This window comes from Onthophagus taurus, chromosome 10 (assembly GCF_036711975.1).
Source record: "Onthophagus taurus isolate NC chromosome 10, IU_Otau_3.0, whole genome shotgun sequence".
Lineage (NCBI taxonomy): Eukaryota > Metazoa > Arthropoda > Insecta > Coleoptera > Scarabaeidae > Onthophagus > Onthophagus taurus.
In genome coordinates, this window is record NC_091975.1 from 3,143,555 (window position 1) to 3,160,077 (window position 16,523).

The window sequence follows — 16,523 nt, forward strand, 5'->3', positions numbered from 1 at the left end:
GTTTAGATCAAATGAAATTTAGCACACATTCACAAAATTTGACATAAAATTTCAAAATCATAAAATTTATTATTTTTCTTTATTTCACTTTGTCATATACGAAAAAAAAAATGTTTTATCCCCTCATAAAACTTAATTTCGCCACAAATATTCATCAAACGTTTCAAAAATCGGTTCGAAATTTAAGCTTGATGGAATACCAAAGTAAACAAATTTTAAAAGGTGAAGGATTAAAGATGAGCGAGTTTATAACGATCGATCAAGTTAAGGGTTATAAAGACTTTGAGAACTTTTTGTCTGAGCGTTATGTTGTGAAGGCTCAAGTGGCGGCCGGAGGACGTGGTTTGGGTTATTTTAAAGATGGATTGAAGGGCGGCGTTCAAGTGACAACGAATAAAGATCAGGCGAGGGATTTTATAAAACAAATGTTGGGGCACAATTTGATTACGAAACAAACGTCTAAAAATGGGCTTAGAGTGAGAACGGTTATGGTTGAGCAAGCGGCGACTGTTTCTAAAGAAGCTTATTTTAGTTACGTTTTGAATCCTCAATTTAAAGATCCGATTATGATGATATGCCCGGCTGGAGGAGTCGATGTTGAAACGATAACGAAACAAAATCCTTCGTTGATGAGAAAAATTCCGGTTGATATTTGCAAAGGGTTTAGTTATGAACAAGCGGGTGAATATGCCGATTTTTTCCGATTCAAAAGAATGAATTACCCCCAATTAATTGATGTCATGCAAAAATTATGGCGTCTTTTTAAAAAGTACGATATGATGCAACTAGAAATAAATCCTTTGGCCGAAACTAACGATAATAAAATACAAATTTTAGACGCTAAATTTACAATCGATAATAACGCCGAATTTAGACATAAAGATTTATTTAAACCGGATCCGGAAACACATCCAAACGAATTAGAAGCAGTGCAGTTTGGTATGCATTATATCCAGTTAGATGGAAACATCGGATGTATGGTAAATGGGGCTGGTTTAGCAATGGCTACAATGGATCTTATTAAAACTCATGGTGGCGAGCCAGCTAATTTCTTAGACGTCTCCGGTGGCGTAACAGAATCCGGAATTTATAACGCATTTAAAATTTTGGGAAAATCAAGACAGGTTAAAGTAATTTTGGTGAACATTTTCGGTGGAATTGTTGATTGCGCAATGATTGCTAAAGGAATAGTTAAAGCAACGGAAATTATTAAAGTCCCTTTGGTAGTACGCTTAGAAGGAACCCATGCAGATGAAGCAAGAGAAATCATTAAAAGCGCACATTTTCCTATCGATAGCACCGATAGTTTTGAACAGGCCGCTTTAAAAGCTGTTGTTCATGCTAAAAAAAGTAGTTATCGTAAGAAAGAAGACAAAAAGTGATTATTAGTTCATATTTAATTTTGTAATTAAATCAAAATTGTTTAAAAAAATGAGGTGGTTAGGCAACCATTTTGACATTTTAAAGGAATCTGTAAAATTTGATTTATGTCATTTTTTTGAGGTTATAAGAGTTAACATAACCTTAAAATAAAAATAAATTTAAATAAAACTTTAACTATAACTTAAATTAAAATTAATTTTGTTAAAATGAAATTCGATAAAATCTGTAGGGTGTGTTTAATAGAAAAAACTGCTCTAAAACCGATTTTTAATGCATGTATTCCAAACATGTTAATGAGTTGTGCTGCTATTCAGGTATTAATTTTTAATGTTCAAATCAAATTAATTAAATTTTAATAAAAATCTAGGTTATCGAAGGAGATGGTTTACCCCATCAAATATGCACTCAATGCTTACAAACTGTAAATCGTTCCTACACATTTAAAACTCAATGCGAAAAATCCGATGGTATTCTACGACAATACATCAATATTATCCCTTTGGAAACCACTCAAAGTATTATATCCGACGATAAAAACGACCACATATTTAGTTCCACTGAAGTTTTACAACAAAGTTCGATTTTTAACGATATTTTTGATGATGCCGAAACGCATTCTTTAGTCGATAACTTCACTTCGCAAAATTCAGGTAAATAGAAATTTAAATTAATTTATTTCAAATAAATTATTTTTAATGATAGATCTTGCGGAAACAATGCAAAGTTTACGTACAATTGCTGAACAATGTTTACCGGCAACTTGGGAAAATGAACAAAATTTATCAACAGAAAATGTAACCACGACATGCGATGGTTTTAATTTAGAACAATTATATAAGTGCCAATTTTGTGAGGAAATATTTAAAGATGAATGGAGTTTAGGTGAACACATAAAAGTTCATACAGGTCAAGCTAAATATTATTGTGAAATGTGTGGTAAAGAATGTAACACCCCTTCAGCATTAGAAAATCATTTACATGTTCATACATTAGATAGAAGTATTGATCGGGTTGTTGAAAAAAAGAAAATAAGTTATACATGTAATGTAAGAAAATTTAAATTAAAACATAAATCATATTTATTTGCCTGAAATAATTTTAGTTATGTGGTAAAGAATTTCCTGATGTTAAAACATTAAAGAGACATTATAGAGATGAGCACACTGAAGAAAATAATTTATTAGAACGAAAATACGTTTGCAGTATTTGTGGAAAACGTTATAAACAAAATAAACTGCTAATTATCCATATGAGATCACACACTGGTGAACGACCACTTAACTGTGACATTTGCGGTAAAAGCTTTTCATTGCCCAGTTCATTACACAAGCACAAATTAATCCATAACGAAATTAAAAAGCACAAATGTAATTTATGTGGAAAATCTTTTCATCAAAATTCTAACTTAAACGCACATATTCGTACTCATACAGGAGAGAAACCCTTCGTTTGTAATATATGTGATAAAAGATGTTCTACAAATGTTCATTTAGAGATTCATTTGCGCTCTCATACTGGATTAAAACCTTATCAATGTTTAAAATGTGATTGTGCTTTTACCAGTAAGTTTTTTAACTTTTCTATACTCTATTTTTTAATTCGAAGGACTAAAATAAAAAGTCACGTTTACACAATGTAATTTTTCAAAGCTATTTTTTGGCGGTAGTTTTAAAACCAGAGAATATTTTAAGTAAACTGTAGTTACGAATTTAATTACTTATTTGTTTAAACATAATAAAAGCCAGGGCGTACCTACTTACTTTGTCCTAAAGTCCCTAGATTATCAAAGTACTGCGGTTTGTCACCATTTTGGCTCGAAAATTAAGCGGGAAATTTAAAACTGTCGTTCTGTTGATAAAATTACACCAAATTTCCTTTCTTTTTTTTTTCTCGTGGTACTCTAAAGAGTCTAAAGCCCTTCTTACTGCAATTTTTGCAACTCCAAAAGCAACAAGACGGCATTATTACACATGTACTTTTTGGAAATAAGTGGTGACGTGCACTGACAAAGTTACACGGGCTTCATGAACCGGCGTACTTTGATAATCTAGGGACTTTACTTTGACCCACATAAAATGCAACATGTCAATATAATTTGACATTACAGTAAAACCTCGATATAATGCCTGGCATACACGAGCCTAGTTTTGTAAGCTAGGATAGCAAGCTAGTGCATCTATCTTCGTGTATACAAAACTAGCCTTATTCCAGGCTAGTTTAATAGCTTGCTGTTCTATTTTTAAAGCTAGTAAGCTTCCGCCACCGCTAATTTTGCTGTCCTGGCTTGGGTTTAGCTTCGTGTGGCCGAGGAAGCTGGTATCCAAGCTAGTATCACGGACGTGTTGTACCGTCAACCGTCTGCAATCGTACTGGCTTGGCTGACTTAAAATTACTGATATCATGTAAACAGCTCTAGCATCTTCCAAGAGAGGGCAGCAAACTAGGACAGTTATCTAGCTTATCTAGCTTGCCAATAGCTACCCTTCTTTTTGCCGCTCCAATTTGAAAACACTCCTCCGAATTAAAAAATAGAGTATTATATAATTAAATTACAATATTTTTCATTTTTAGCTCAAGGTCAATTAAAAAAGCACAATTTAAGACACACGGGTGAACTTCCTTATAAATGTTGGCATTGTGGGAAAGCTTTTCGACAAAAAGATACCCGAGATACCCACGTGAGATATCACACTGGGGATAGACCGTATGCCTGCTCTTTTTGTCCGAAAAAGTATATCGCAGCAAGTCATTTACGGGTAAATGAATAATAATGTTTTTTATTTTTTTTTTAAATTTCATAAATTTTAGGTTCATATGAAAACTCATACAGGTTTGCGAAAATTTCAATGCAATATTTGTTGTAAATCGTTTACAGAATCGAAAACGTTAAAAACCCACATTATGACTCACACTGGGCAGAAGAGATTTCATTGCAATGTTTGCGGAAAAGGTTTTATTCAACAAGGAGCTTTTAATGTACACATTAGAAACTGTCATATTTAATAAGTAAGTTTTATTACAACTGTGTCGTAAAGGTGGGTTGGTATAATTATTAATTACATTCCATGAACTTCAAAGTTTTATATGAACATTTTTGTGCAAGTAAATTCTTAGCGTTCTCTAAGATTTTATATTTTCCTTTCTCTCAATTATTTCCATTTACCCATTTCACAGATTCTTAATGTTTAAGGATATACATCTAAATGTGTTTAATTAACTTGGCCAAGATGCTAAGTTTGGGTATAATTTATCTGGATAGTTGTTCTTCCTCTAAATCATGTTTCCTATGAACAAATCCAACGTTCGATTGGATTCATCCTCAAATGATTGGAGTAGAACAAAATCCTTTAAGTTCAAAACCCCGAAAACCCTTAAAATTCAGAAGTATCCTCAATCATTAAATAAAGCAGAAACCTGCGAGGTTCCTACAACTTCTGAAATCTGATAAACATCTGCAAAGTCCGAAACAACTCCTTTAATAAATGAGTTGAATAACGCAACACTGAAGCTCCGTCAGAAATGGCAGAATCAAGTTCCCAAGCTTTAGAGTTAGAACGGAATGACGACTGAAGTAATAGGTGAAGTAGAAGAGTTCCAGTATATTAGTTCTTTGGTATAGGCATTAATGTCAATTCGCTTGGGCAATTACTGAGGAACTTTCACGCGCATAAAGTAACTGCGCAATATATGCAACATGTCAATATATTTTGACATTACAGTAAAACCTCGACATAACGGATCAATACGGGGATTGTTATAGCTCAATAAAAATATACAACAATCTATCGCTGAACAACAAATAAAACTTAACTAACACTAGACCTAGAACTAGGATCATTCGGGTTTAGCCGTCTTGAGAGAAGTGCGGCTAAACCCGAATGTTTCTAGTTCTTGGTCTAGTATTAGTTCTAGTTTTACACTAGCACTGTCACTAGAACTAACACAAGACCTAGAGAAAATAAGATTAAGTAAAGAGATGAGAATAAATAAATAATGTAATCAAGAGACGTCTTCTCGTCTACATCAATACCCAAAAGCCATCCATTCCGTTTCTTACGTAACGAACAACCCCCTTTCGGTAGTTTCTATGTATACAGAGTTATCGATTCTTTTTTCCAGGGGCGTCCTCCTCGGATCGAAAATGTTTTAGAGCGGCGCGGCAAACGCGCGCGCGCTCTTTGTCATCCAACGGGTATCGTCGCCGCGACCCGTTAGGAGGGGGCCCGCGCGGTCGCCGTCCCTGCCCGAATCGACTACTTCGGCGCAAAACTGGCAGAGCGGAGTCGCGCCTCGCGTAGTGTGCACAGAACGACCCGGGGTTTCTTTTTTTTTTATTAAAAAAAATACACTTCTCGAAGAACGTATTAAACGAACCCGTGTGAATAAAACGTCTTTTATCGACGTCGATTAAGTCGATTCAAAGGAAAAACTCAGTTGAAGAGATGCGGTTCGCCGCGGTGGTGTTGGTCGCGTCCGTCGTCTTGGCGGTCGGAAGCGCCGAGGGCAAACGCAAGAGGAAGTTTGACGGAGACTTCGAGTTCGCCGAAGAGGTGCGTGTTGCCTTTTAGTTCTTTCTTCTTTTCGTTTTCGATCAGTTCTATGTACCACTCTGTGGTTACGGTGGCAGCAGCGGCGGCGGCGGCGGCGACTCCTCTTTTAGAACTGTAGAACCAAACCAACCCGTGTACCTGTCGAGCAGGTTTTCTTCGTTTGGAGGACGCGGTCGCTACAGATTCTTTTCTTCTTCGGTATCTTTGACATCTTTTCGATACTTTACCTGAAGAATTTCAAAAAAGAAATAAAAATGTTTTTTCCTTTTTTGATTTTATGTTTATTTAATACCTCTTTAAATTGGTAAAATTTTGAAGCAGAAAAGAATTAATATAATTGATGTTGTATTTTGCAGGATTTTTTTCAAGCATTGTTAATCACCCTGTATATTAAATATGGTCTATATTCTACCTATTATTTATAAACATTGACGTTTCTAACAATGTTATCGCCTGACCTAACAACGGATATAATCTGGAAATAGTTTAACACAAAAGAAGATTTCGTTGAAGAATATGACATTACATTACATAAATCTATTAACTCTAACCTAAAATGCGAAATGACAGTTCAAACATAACTTAGTATATCTATCTGTCAAATTTCAAAATGTCAACTTAAAAGGTTTTTATTAAATTTGCAATTGAGGTCAAAAATTAAAAAAAAAAATTAAGAGGAAACTTGCGGTGTTGATAAAAAATTATCGCACATCCTCTTGTAACCACGAAATCTGTTATTTAGAAAATACTGATGAAGTGTAATTTAATACGGATCACTTAGTATTTAGCTCTTCTCGGACAACCCGAGCCGATAATGATAATGCTTTCTTTTGAATTAACTTACAGTAAATAAGACCGTCATAAAACGTCGCGGTTTAGGTCACATAGAAAGAGCAAATCTATAAAATCTCCTATTAAGGCCTCATGAGTCATTATTATTTTTCAATTCTTGGGTTGGACGGTGCAAAAAAGGTGCGGAATCATCGATAATTATAATACATGTGTAGTGCATGTAATGATAATAATGGAATTGTAATTGCATGCCGTCAAATCATTTTTCTGTTTTAACCATCTATTAAGGATAGATGGCACACCTTGAAAAAAAGAGTTTGACCCATATTTTTATTTGTATTCGAACCAGGTAGATTTTTAAGGCATTTTTACCTGGCATCTTTTAAATTTAATATCTCAAAAGCTCTTCTGATACAATTTGAAATAATGTTAATAACTTAATTATAACAGTTAATCATTTAGTAATTTTTATTAATTGTTAAAAGTGAAATTGGCGAAGAATAATAAAAAAGGCCCCACCAAAACTACTTTCCACATATAGTATCGATCGAAGTGGAACTGCGGGGAAGGCAGTTTAGGTTTCAACTTGTACGAACCGGATTCAAAATTGTTTTAATAATCGCAAAGAAACAATAATTTCAGTTCAATCCCCGTTAAGATTAATATTATCTTTTATATTTATTATGTAAGTTAAACGCATTAAACGAGGAAATATCCCCTGGGTGCAATTGTGGTAAATAACCAGCGACCGGAATTCCGTTGCAATATTAGGTTAAGGTTGTCCAATTTGATCACTCCCTCTACTTCGCTTTGTATTACTTTGTATCACTTTATATAGTTCTTATTGTGTTGAAAATCAGGTCGACGCATCGACCGAGGAAATTTCCGTCGTAAAATCAAAAGAACCATTTAAAAAAATTTAAATAGGGGTTTCTTTCAAAATGAAAAATGATTCGTGCCGTAGGTTTTGTTTGGACGAGCGAGAGCGAGTTATTTTTAAACAATCGAAAGTGTTGTTGGAATGCACCTTCGTTGCCGTTACGGCCCCACCGCAACTACTGCAGGCTCACTCGCTTCTTGGGATTCGGGGGCTTATACAATTGCAGTTACTTCACTGTATTCGCACCTGACTTTACGTTTTTATCTCTCTTGTGACCTTTTATATTTAAATCTTTTTCCTCAGAGAATTTCGCGGCGAAACTTTTTCCCTAAAATCTATTTAGTTCTAAAATATGCATCGATTCGAGATGATAAAGTTCTGCTTCGGTCGTAATTATGTTAGTTCACTCGGTAAATAATTAAAAAAAGTTGTGTATACTACAATAGCAGCTGGGGGAAAATCGGGTGTGAGTAGTTTCCGATGGAATTCCGGTACGATTTCGCGCCGCAATTTGTCGATTCATTACCCCGGAATTAAAATCCACTTTTTTCTTTCACCGGATGGCGCATAATTCCCGAATTAAACGGTTGATTTACGTGCGAGAGCTTTTCGGTTCATTTTAATATTGATTTTATCCACCACCGGATATCACTTTTTCGGGGGTATTAACTTTATTAATCCAAATGAAATTATGGTATTATACTGTTATTTTTGTGATATTAAATATGTATTCTTTTCAATCATTATTTATTCCTTGAAAAGTTTTGGCAACTTTCTTCGGATTACCGACTTACTTCCTTTTTGCTCGTCTAACTTTTACGATACCGCGTCGAAAAGTTTTCCACGGGTTTGGATATAAAGTATCTCTCGCCTCTTTTCGATATTATTTTTTTTTGGTACGGATTTTTATCAGCTTTTCATGCTAAACCACCGCCTGTTTTATTCTCCCAGTTTCTCTCTTTTATAAAAGAATTCCGGAAAAGTTTTCAACGTTATAACATTAACCGGCGTAACACTGACATCGTTTAAATTAACGCTAATTGCGTTTCTATTATGGTGTTATCTCACACGGGATGGGATAAACACGGGTATTATCTCATTTCCCTTTATTAACTCATACTTTTTTGCACTATAATCCCGTTTATATGAAAAATAAATGAAAACTTTCAATCATCTTTGTGTAAATTTGGTTAAATCAGGTATCTGATACCAAATCTAGTACTTATCGATATTATTAGTTGTTAGCTCATCTCTTAGTTGTAGTACGACGGTAAATACGATTTTGCAATTACCTGCATCCTAGTTATTAATTTTGTGGATTATGTAGGATGTAGCGGCTGTTCGGATTTCGATGCTATTCCTTATTAGAATATTATCCTTTGCCTCGATGATGTATTGATTGTTGCCAGTGAAAGTATTGCTGAGTATACTCACTATTTAAAATTACTATTAGTGTATGATATGGGTTGATACTAAGTTGCCTTGAGATACAACTGCTTCTATTTTGTTGCAGTTGGGTTAAGTGTTGGGCCAATTAAATGGTATAATTGTGGAACTATGATAATAACGACACGTATACGCGTATGTCGTTAATGAAATGACTCAAAGACTCACTATGACTATTATTTCACACATTATTTCTTTCCATAAATCTCATCATCCATCTCAAACTTTGTAACCACTCTTAACAACATCACCAGATGATTTCAATACGCCAATGGGCGTCCCTCATCTTGCGCATTTTTCCAGCTTTACTCCTTCTCCTTAGCTCTTGCTAGTTACTGCACCAAATGAAGGTGTCAAATCTACAAGTAGAATATCTACATACATTACTAGTTTCAATACAAATATATTATCTATTGTCCCCCTTGTTCCTCTTCTAAGACCTAATTTTACATGCGGAAAAACATTTATTTCCTTCACTTTTTTTCCTTGATCATTCTTCTATAACGCCTATATATATAAATATTTACATCCTGCACTTATCAGTTTTTCTCTTCTACTGCTTTTCTTCTGTTCAAACCTAACCATTATCTCCATCAATTACAGAAATCATAAATTTTCTTGAAATTATTGATAATAATAAAAATTGATGTAAAAAAAAGTGATAATTGTTCTATTTACAATAGTTATTTAAATGAAATAAATTTAGACCTTACCAAATGTAGTAAATCCACTGCAGTAGTGTATATACATAAGTCGTTGAATTATCGATTTTAGTTGAGGAGAACGAAGAGAGACGGAAGATGAAGTCTCTAGAGCAGAGAGTAGAAGGGAGTCTTTGTAGATTGCACAACGTGAAGCCTAGAAAAGTTCTAATACCAACGTAATCCGCGAGATAGGATGTTGTAGTTTCAGTCTTTTGCCAATCCAAGCGTAACAACAATACGTTTTGTTGTAGTATTAAATTGAAAATTTTCCGCGAATCGATGCGATATTTGGATTTGTTGGCAGGAATTTTCCGGGAAAACGTCTCCATTTAATGTCCTCGAGGATAGATGCGTCTACATCCCCCCAACTATCGCTCCTTTTAACCCCCCCTATACATTCATTTCGATGGGGCTCCATTTGGATCCAAGTCAAGATTTTATTCCAACAATAATCATTGGAAATGCGGAAAGAAAAATAGGACTTTTCGTATCCGACTTTTTGATTTTATGGATTAACAAAGTTTTTCTTTCTGTTTCGTAAAACTTTTGTTCTTTGCGGTTTTTGAAAAAAAGAAATAATAAAATTGTTTTCATTCGTTTCTTTCAAACTCGTTTCTTGAGCCCTTTTTACCGTAGAAAAGGAACTTTGCTTTTCGCCGAGCAAGAGAAACGAAGAGGAAAAAGAACAAGTTTCAACAGCACCACTTCAAATAGTTTACTTTAATTAACTGACCCTCTACAGTTGATGGTGGTCTTTGTAGAAGACTTCTTCTCGCTTCGTTTACTCCCGTAGTTCATAGAATGAGACGGATTCTTCTTGAAGTTTTCCGTTTTTTTTTGTTTTAATGTGGTTTAAAAAAGTTTTTTAAAGAAATCACGTTTTTGACTTTTTTTTTGTTATTGCAGGATGATGTTAAATCAACAAAATCATCGGGAGAAAAGAAACGATGGATTCATGATCCAACAAGTAAGTACAAAATCATTAATTTGCAATTATTATTAGTTTAAGTAAAAGAAAACATAAAACTCCTTCGTTTAGATGTTCAAAAAGAAACAATAAAACGTTGTTGTAACAATGGGGTTGATTGTTAACTGTGGGCAAGAGAAAATGGAATAATCCGCTTCCCTTCATCTCTTTGTGTTGTTTAAATGTGGTAGAAATTGAAAATGTTTTTGAGGAGAAGAGCACAAGATAAATAGCGCGGACAAAAGAGTGGTTTAAAACCAAACAGAAGCAAAACAAAGAGAATACAAGAAAAAGAAAAGGGGGTTATCTATAAATTGAAAACAAACAAATCTTTTTCTCTAGCTTAAACAAAATAAAAAATGGATTAAAATTATCTTTTAATTGAAACATCGCAATTTTAGAGTTAAATTTAATACCAAAAAAGATTTATGCTTTAAGAAACGGAGAGTTGAGAGAACCCGCCCTCTTAAGAAATTCAATTAATAGTTAAAGAGGTCACTTCCGGTTTCACTCCCACTTCCCCTTTCCCCCCTTGTCGCAAATCGACGACGATTCATTATGAAGTTTGCAGGAGGCGCGCAATCAATGGGTTTGCAAATAGCTTCATTGTCAATCCTGACCTGTCAAACTCAGGATAACTAATGAAGCTCGCTAGAATCCGATTTCGAAACCATTTAAATCCCAAAATCGGATAAGTTTGAAATCGAAATTGCTTCTACGGTCAAATCCGGCACGAAAATGGAGTTGTTAACGAATAAAATAACTAAAAAAAGGGGAAAAGGAACGAAACGGGAAACGGATACAATTGTCTTCGAGTGAATCGTTGAAAAAGCTATAAATACGTCTCTGTATAAATTAGGTGGGAAGGAGATTTATTATCCCATTTGGATCGTAAATCTTATCCGCATGCCAAAAAATAAAAACAAGACATCCTTATTTTCATCCATTTTGATCTCTTCTTTTAAGCATTTTCTTATGTCGGTATAAACCGGAAGTTTTAGATTTATATATTTATTATAAATACCGATCGATTATTTTTTCTTTTCCAGGCGATCTTTGTAGACCGTTAAATTGCAAGAAAAAAGAAATGTGTTTACTTGAAGATGCTTTTACGGCGGTTTGCGTTTCCAAGAAGGAATTACAAAAAAACGGGTACTTATTCTTAATTTCAACAATTTCTCATTGTTTTTAATAAAATTATTATTAGTGACGTTGTAATACCGAAATCAATGGCTCAAATTGAAGATAGAAAACGATTAGAAACCCGAAATGGAGGTGGTGAAGAAACGGATGACGATGTCTTTTACGATACTGAAGATGATTCAGACGATGATGAAACCGAAGAGGATCTAAGCGATTCAATAACGTGAGTAATAATAATAATGAAGTATTTGTTTTTAAAAATTTCCACCTATATTTCTACTCTTCTGACCTAATAATAAAATACGAGGCAATCTGGGTAAAATTTGCTACCGTCGAGGGGACTACTTTTCTACCTACCCCCCATCAAAATGCAAATGATTTTATTTCTGACGGAATTCTTGAGAAGTAAAAAAGACGGGTTTCTTCTTATTACCTTTTTTTCGTTTTACTAACTTTTAGGAAAAGGAAAAGACAGGATCGAGGAGAGGAAAAGGGGCGAATTAGCGACCGTAAGAGCCACTAGAAGTTGGGGAACGAATTAAATCTTTCGCTTCTTTCTTTTTTACTCCGTTCTCCCGAAAAACTCGTCAACATCTAATTAAAGGAAACTTTTCGTTTTCAAAAATCTTCTTCAAAAAATTTAATTAAAAGTGTTTAAAAGTATTTTTATACAATTAATTGTCACCTGTAATTTTTACATTTTCCAACATTTTTTGCATGGAGGTCATTAATCTCAGTGAACAGAACTGATTTTTCCTAACCAACCTGGCATTGCACAGTGTTTATGACCTTACCCAATATTTTTGCATGGTGGTCATTAACCGCAGTAAACAAAGCAGACCTTTCTCAGTCTTCCTTGCATTGCGCAACGTCCTTATTCTTATCAAACATTATTTACAGATTATTGCCTTGGTAAGTATAACTATGCCTTCTTGATGATGATGAAACACTCTTTACCTTCTAAGAACAAAGTGTTACGCATATACAACTATTACGTATCATCAATGGGGTGAACACAACATTCCAAATACAAGTCTAATCATTAGTACCATAGACATGCTTTAATAATTACAACCACTAATTTAGACAGGGTATAGAATTCTGCGAGATGATGGTACGAGAGTCGATCATGTTGTATTAAAGCTTAATCACTCTCGTTGAAGTCGAATATCTTATCATTATTTTTCATTAAGTTATTTCCCTTTTGGATTTCTAAACCAGATATTTGGTTTAGCCCAAATTAAGTTGTTAACTTACCTTTCAAAGTATGTAGTTACCCAAATCCCACAAATAGATTCTCCACGAACTGATGGCAGGAAAAATTGAAAATTTCGTTTCAATCCCAAAACCTAAAATATAAGAAAACTTGAGTGAATAAAACGATACATTTATAACACTATAATTTTGATAGTAAAATAAAATTATTTCCTTTCCAAAAAAAATATATATTTATTACAATTTCTTCTCTATCACCCACAAAAAAATTACTTTCTTTCTCCTAAAAGCACATAATTAATCATCCCACTTTACGGTTTTTTTTTTTTATAAGCCATTTTTCTTGCTCGAACCGATATCATCGCGCCCCTTTTCTTTTTTGCGTGCCATGATAAATTATTCGATGGCGGCTAGAAATTTCCGTGTAAAAACGAGAAAAAAAATGAAAGGGGAAAAATGGAAAGAGATGAAGATGGGGTTGAAAAACAGATTGGCTCGTGGCCCGTATACAATAGTATAAAATTCGATTTTCCCCCTTTTACAATCTCTCCTTTCTTCCATCTTTTATATCTCGATATATGTGCGAATGAATGGCTTCTGCGGAAAATTGGCGTGAAATTTAAATTTTTGGAACACATCCTGAATTTAAGATGAGCAAAACGCTGATATGTTATAGTACAAATTTTTCGTTTTGTTAGAGAATTGGACAAAACGTTTCGTTTAAGTAAATCCAATTATTGTTATGAAGATGAAGCCTTTCAAATTCATTTTTTAAGTTATTTTTTTTCTTTTTTAGGTGTAAACCATGTCCAGTAGTGAAACCAACGTTTCTTTGCGGTTCCGATAATCGAACATATTCATCTTTATGCCGATTGGATTATCACAACTGTATTCATCATACAAATATACGGGTGGGATGTAAAGGTTTTTGCCCGTGTAAAACTGAGACGACAGACGTTCATTTACGCAAAAAACAACGTCAGCAAGAACGTCTAAACTCATTTATGAATAAATACAAAGCGACTTTAGATAAAAGCGGAACAAATTCCGGTTCGATAACCGTAGGGAAACCAGCGCCATCATCAAAATCAGATTCGGTTTATACATTTACTCCACAAGATTTTAAATACGAAAATAAACATTATAAATATATAAAATACACGAAATTCAATAAAGATAATAACGGTTATTTATATTCTTCTTCTTCTGATGATAAAGATAAAATTTATAATGAAGTAATTGATAATAAATTATTTAATAACAATTTAAATATGATCCCCGCTACACCCCCAGCCAAAGAATGTTCCGTTTCCGCTTTACAATCGATGGGGAATCGATTACTCGATTGGTTCTCCGTGATAATGGCCGATTCGTCGAAAAGACGGAGAAATAGAAATAAATCGAAAAAGGGAATCGCGATTTATTTCCCCCCGGTTTGTAAGGGCGAAGTGCGGTGGATGTTTCAACATTTAGATTTAAACGGTGACGGCCGGTTGAATTTACAAGAATTATACGATTTAGAACACGATCAGAACGAGGTATGTTTGAAACCGTTTTTACAACAATGTGATGTCAACAGGGATTTTAACGTGACACCGAACGAATGGTGTCGATGTTTTCAACGAACTGAACGACCGTGTGCTGCTGTTAAACGCAAAATTACCCCGGATTTATTAGGTAAGATTTTTTTTCTTTTGGATTAAAATGATTTATTTATATTTTTTAGGTGCGTACATTCCCGAATGTGACCAACAAGGTTATTATAAACCAACACAATGCCACGGTGCGATAGGAATGTGTTGGTGTGTTGATAAACACGGCGTTGAATTCGCAAATACTCGTACACATTCAAAACCAAATTGTGAAAATTTGGTAAATAAAGCTGATGATTTACAACCAAACAGTGGTAAGAAAAATAATAATAAAAATTCAGAAACGAATGATGATGAAGATGGGGATGATGTTGATCAAGATATAGAAGGGAGCGCGGATCATCCCGATAATTATTAAATTATTAAAAATTTAAGATCTAATTGAAATGATTAAGAAAAACTGTCCATTTTTTCGAAAGATTCTCGGTTTTTCTCGCTTGGTTTTTTGTTGTCGTCGATTTCTCATCGTCTCGATATATTTAAATTACAAAAAAAAAGAAAATGTAAGAGTAGCGTGTACGAATGCGAGATTAAAACCGACGAAAAAAGCTTTTTAGCGTCGTACTGAGTGTGTAACATTCCTCTAATAAACGGCTTTTAAATAACTATTATTATTAAAAAAAATAATAAGGAAAACGATCAAAAAGTTAAAAAAAGGAATTATTATTATTATTGTAATAATAGAGGTTAATAATTATTTTATTGTATAACATCATGTTGATCTTTGTTTTTTATGTTTTTTTTTATCCCTTTTTTGTATTATTATTACTATTACTAATAAGAATATAAAAATATTTTTTTAAGAAATCATGTACATATTTTGTTCTAATTATTAATTGTTAATGTAGTATTTAAGTTTTTTTCTTTTTTACTTAAAAGATCTAATAGTGCAATCTAAAAGTTGAATAGATTTAGCAACAAAAAGAAATGAAAAAATTGTTTAATGTGATTTATTTTGGGTTAAAATTTTCGTTTTGTGTTTATTTTTATGGGTCAGTAGTCTTTAATCAATGCTGATGACGTAATTAGATAATGTGTATATAGTGGACGTTATTGACTGTAAATTTGATTTCACTTTTTTTTGGGTATGCTTTCTAATGAAAATAAAAAGAAAACGGAAACACAAACTTAAACCCATCTTATTTAAAAAGAAAACAACCATTACCCTTATTAATGTATAACACCTACCTATATACATCTAATTATAACTGTATTGTATGTTTTTAAAATAATAAAGATAAATAAAATAGAATTTAATATACCCAAAAATAAATTAACTTTTTTTATACATATTATACAGTCTGTTTACGGACAAAAGAAGATTATTAACGTAAAAATATTGGCAACAAAAGTTAATTAACCCTCCATTCGAAAAATCAATTAATTAAATTTTAGTATGATAGTGCATAAAATTCAAAAAAAGTGGGCATCTGTTTTTCAATACAAGAAATAAAATTTAGTTAAGTTATAAACCAATTCTGGCTACGCGACATCTTCATTTCAATAGCTAAGATTTCGTTAAACGAGTTTATTTAAAATTTCTTTAACCGAAAAGCTGATAGAAACCTATTTTAAATCCTAAAAATAAAGCAACCCTAAATACAATAAAATTATGTTGGTTGTCTAAACTCCTTTTTATTTATTCTCCTAAATTCGCCAAAAATTATAATGGCGGATGCGCCGGAAAAACTTTTTTCCATATCTTTTTTAATCACAACACTAAAAATTTTTTTCTCATTTCCAATTATAAATTTAAAGCGCGAAATAAAGTTTGGCGAGTTCAACGACTCT

At 33.3% G+C, this 16,523-nt stretch overlaps 3 protein-coding genes and 1 long non-coding RNA gene across 5 annotated transcripts in view; 3 read left to right on the plus strand and 1 right to left on the minus strand.

Moving 5' to 3' along the window:
- Window positions 1–110: 110 nt before the first annotated feature.
- LOC111428216 (succinate--CoA ligase [GDP-forming] subunit beta, mitochondrial-like) lies at window positions 111–1,382 on the plus strand. The gene has a single exon (XM_023063655.2). The coding sequence runs from the start codon at window positions 111–113 to the stop codon at window positions 1,380–1,382; it is 1,272 nt and encodes a 423-aa protein (XP_022919423.2).
- A 107-nt stretch (window positions 1,383–1,489) lies between these two features.
- On the plus strand, window positions 1,490–10,722 carry LOC111428157 (zinc finger protein 260-like). Of its 2 annotated transcripts, none has more exons than XM_023063569.2 (7): window positions 1,490–1,697; window positions 1,751–2,033; window positions 2,086–2,429; window positions 2,486–2,945; window positions 3,955–4,139; window positions 4,192–4,389; window positions 10,662–10,722. In XM_023063569.2, the coding sequence occupies exons 1-6, from the start codon at window positions 1,590–1,592 to the stop codon at window positions 4,384–4,386; spliced, it is 1,575 nt and encodes a 524-aa protein (XP_022919337.1). In that variant the 5' UTR covers window positions 1,490–1,589; the 3' UTR covers window positions 4,387–4,389; window positions 10,662–10,722. The 2 variants fall into 2 exon arrangements, with proteins under 2 accessions (XP_022919337.1, XP_022919338.1); XM_023063570.2 differs by lacking the exon at window positions 10,662–10,722 and adding an exon at window positions 5,503–5,569.
- LOC139431557 (uncharacterized) overlaps window positions 4,329–16,523 on the minus strand; it is a 29,980-nt gene continuing 17,785 nt past the window's right edge. Inside the window, exons 3-4 of the long non-coding RNA XR_011641639.1 lie at window positions 13,123–13,214; window positions 4,329–6,160 (exon numbers count right to left, since the gene is read on the minus strand). This is a non-coding gene — a long non-coding RNA (uncharacterized lncRNA). The remainder of the gene's footprint in view (window positions 6,161–13,122; window positions 13,215–16,523) is intronic.
- LOC111428156 (Proteoglycan Cow) lies at window positions 5,826–16,005 on the plus strand. Its single transcript, XM_023063568.2, has 6 exons — window positions 5,826–5,933; window positions 10,662–10,722; window positions 11,772–11,874; window positions 11,930–12,088; window positions 13,877–14,757; window positions 14,807–16,005. The coding sequence occupies exons 1-6, from the start codon at window positions 5,826–5,828 to the stop codon at window positions 15,088–15,090; spliced, it is 1,596 nt and encodes a 531-aa protein (XP_022919336.1). The 3' UTR covers window positions 15,091–16,005.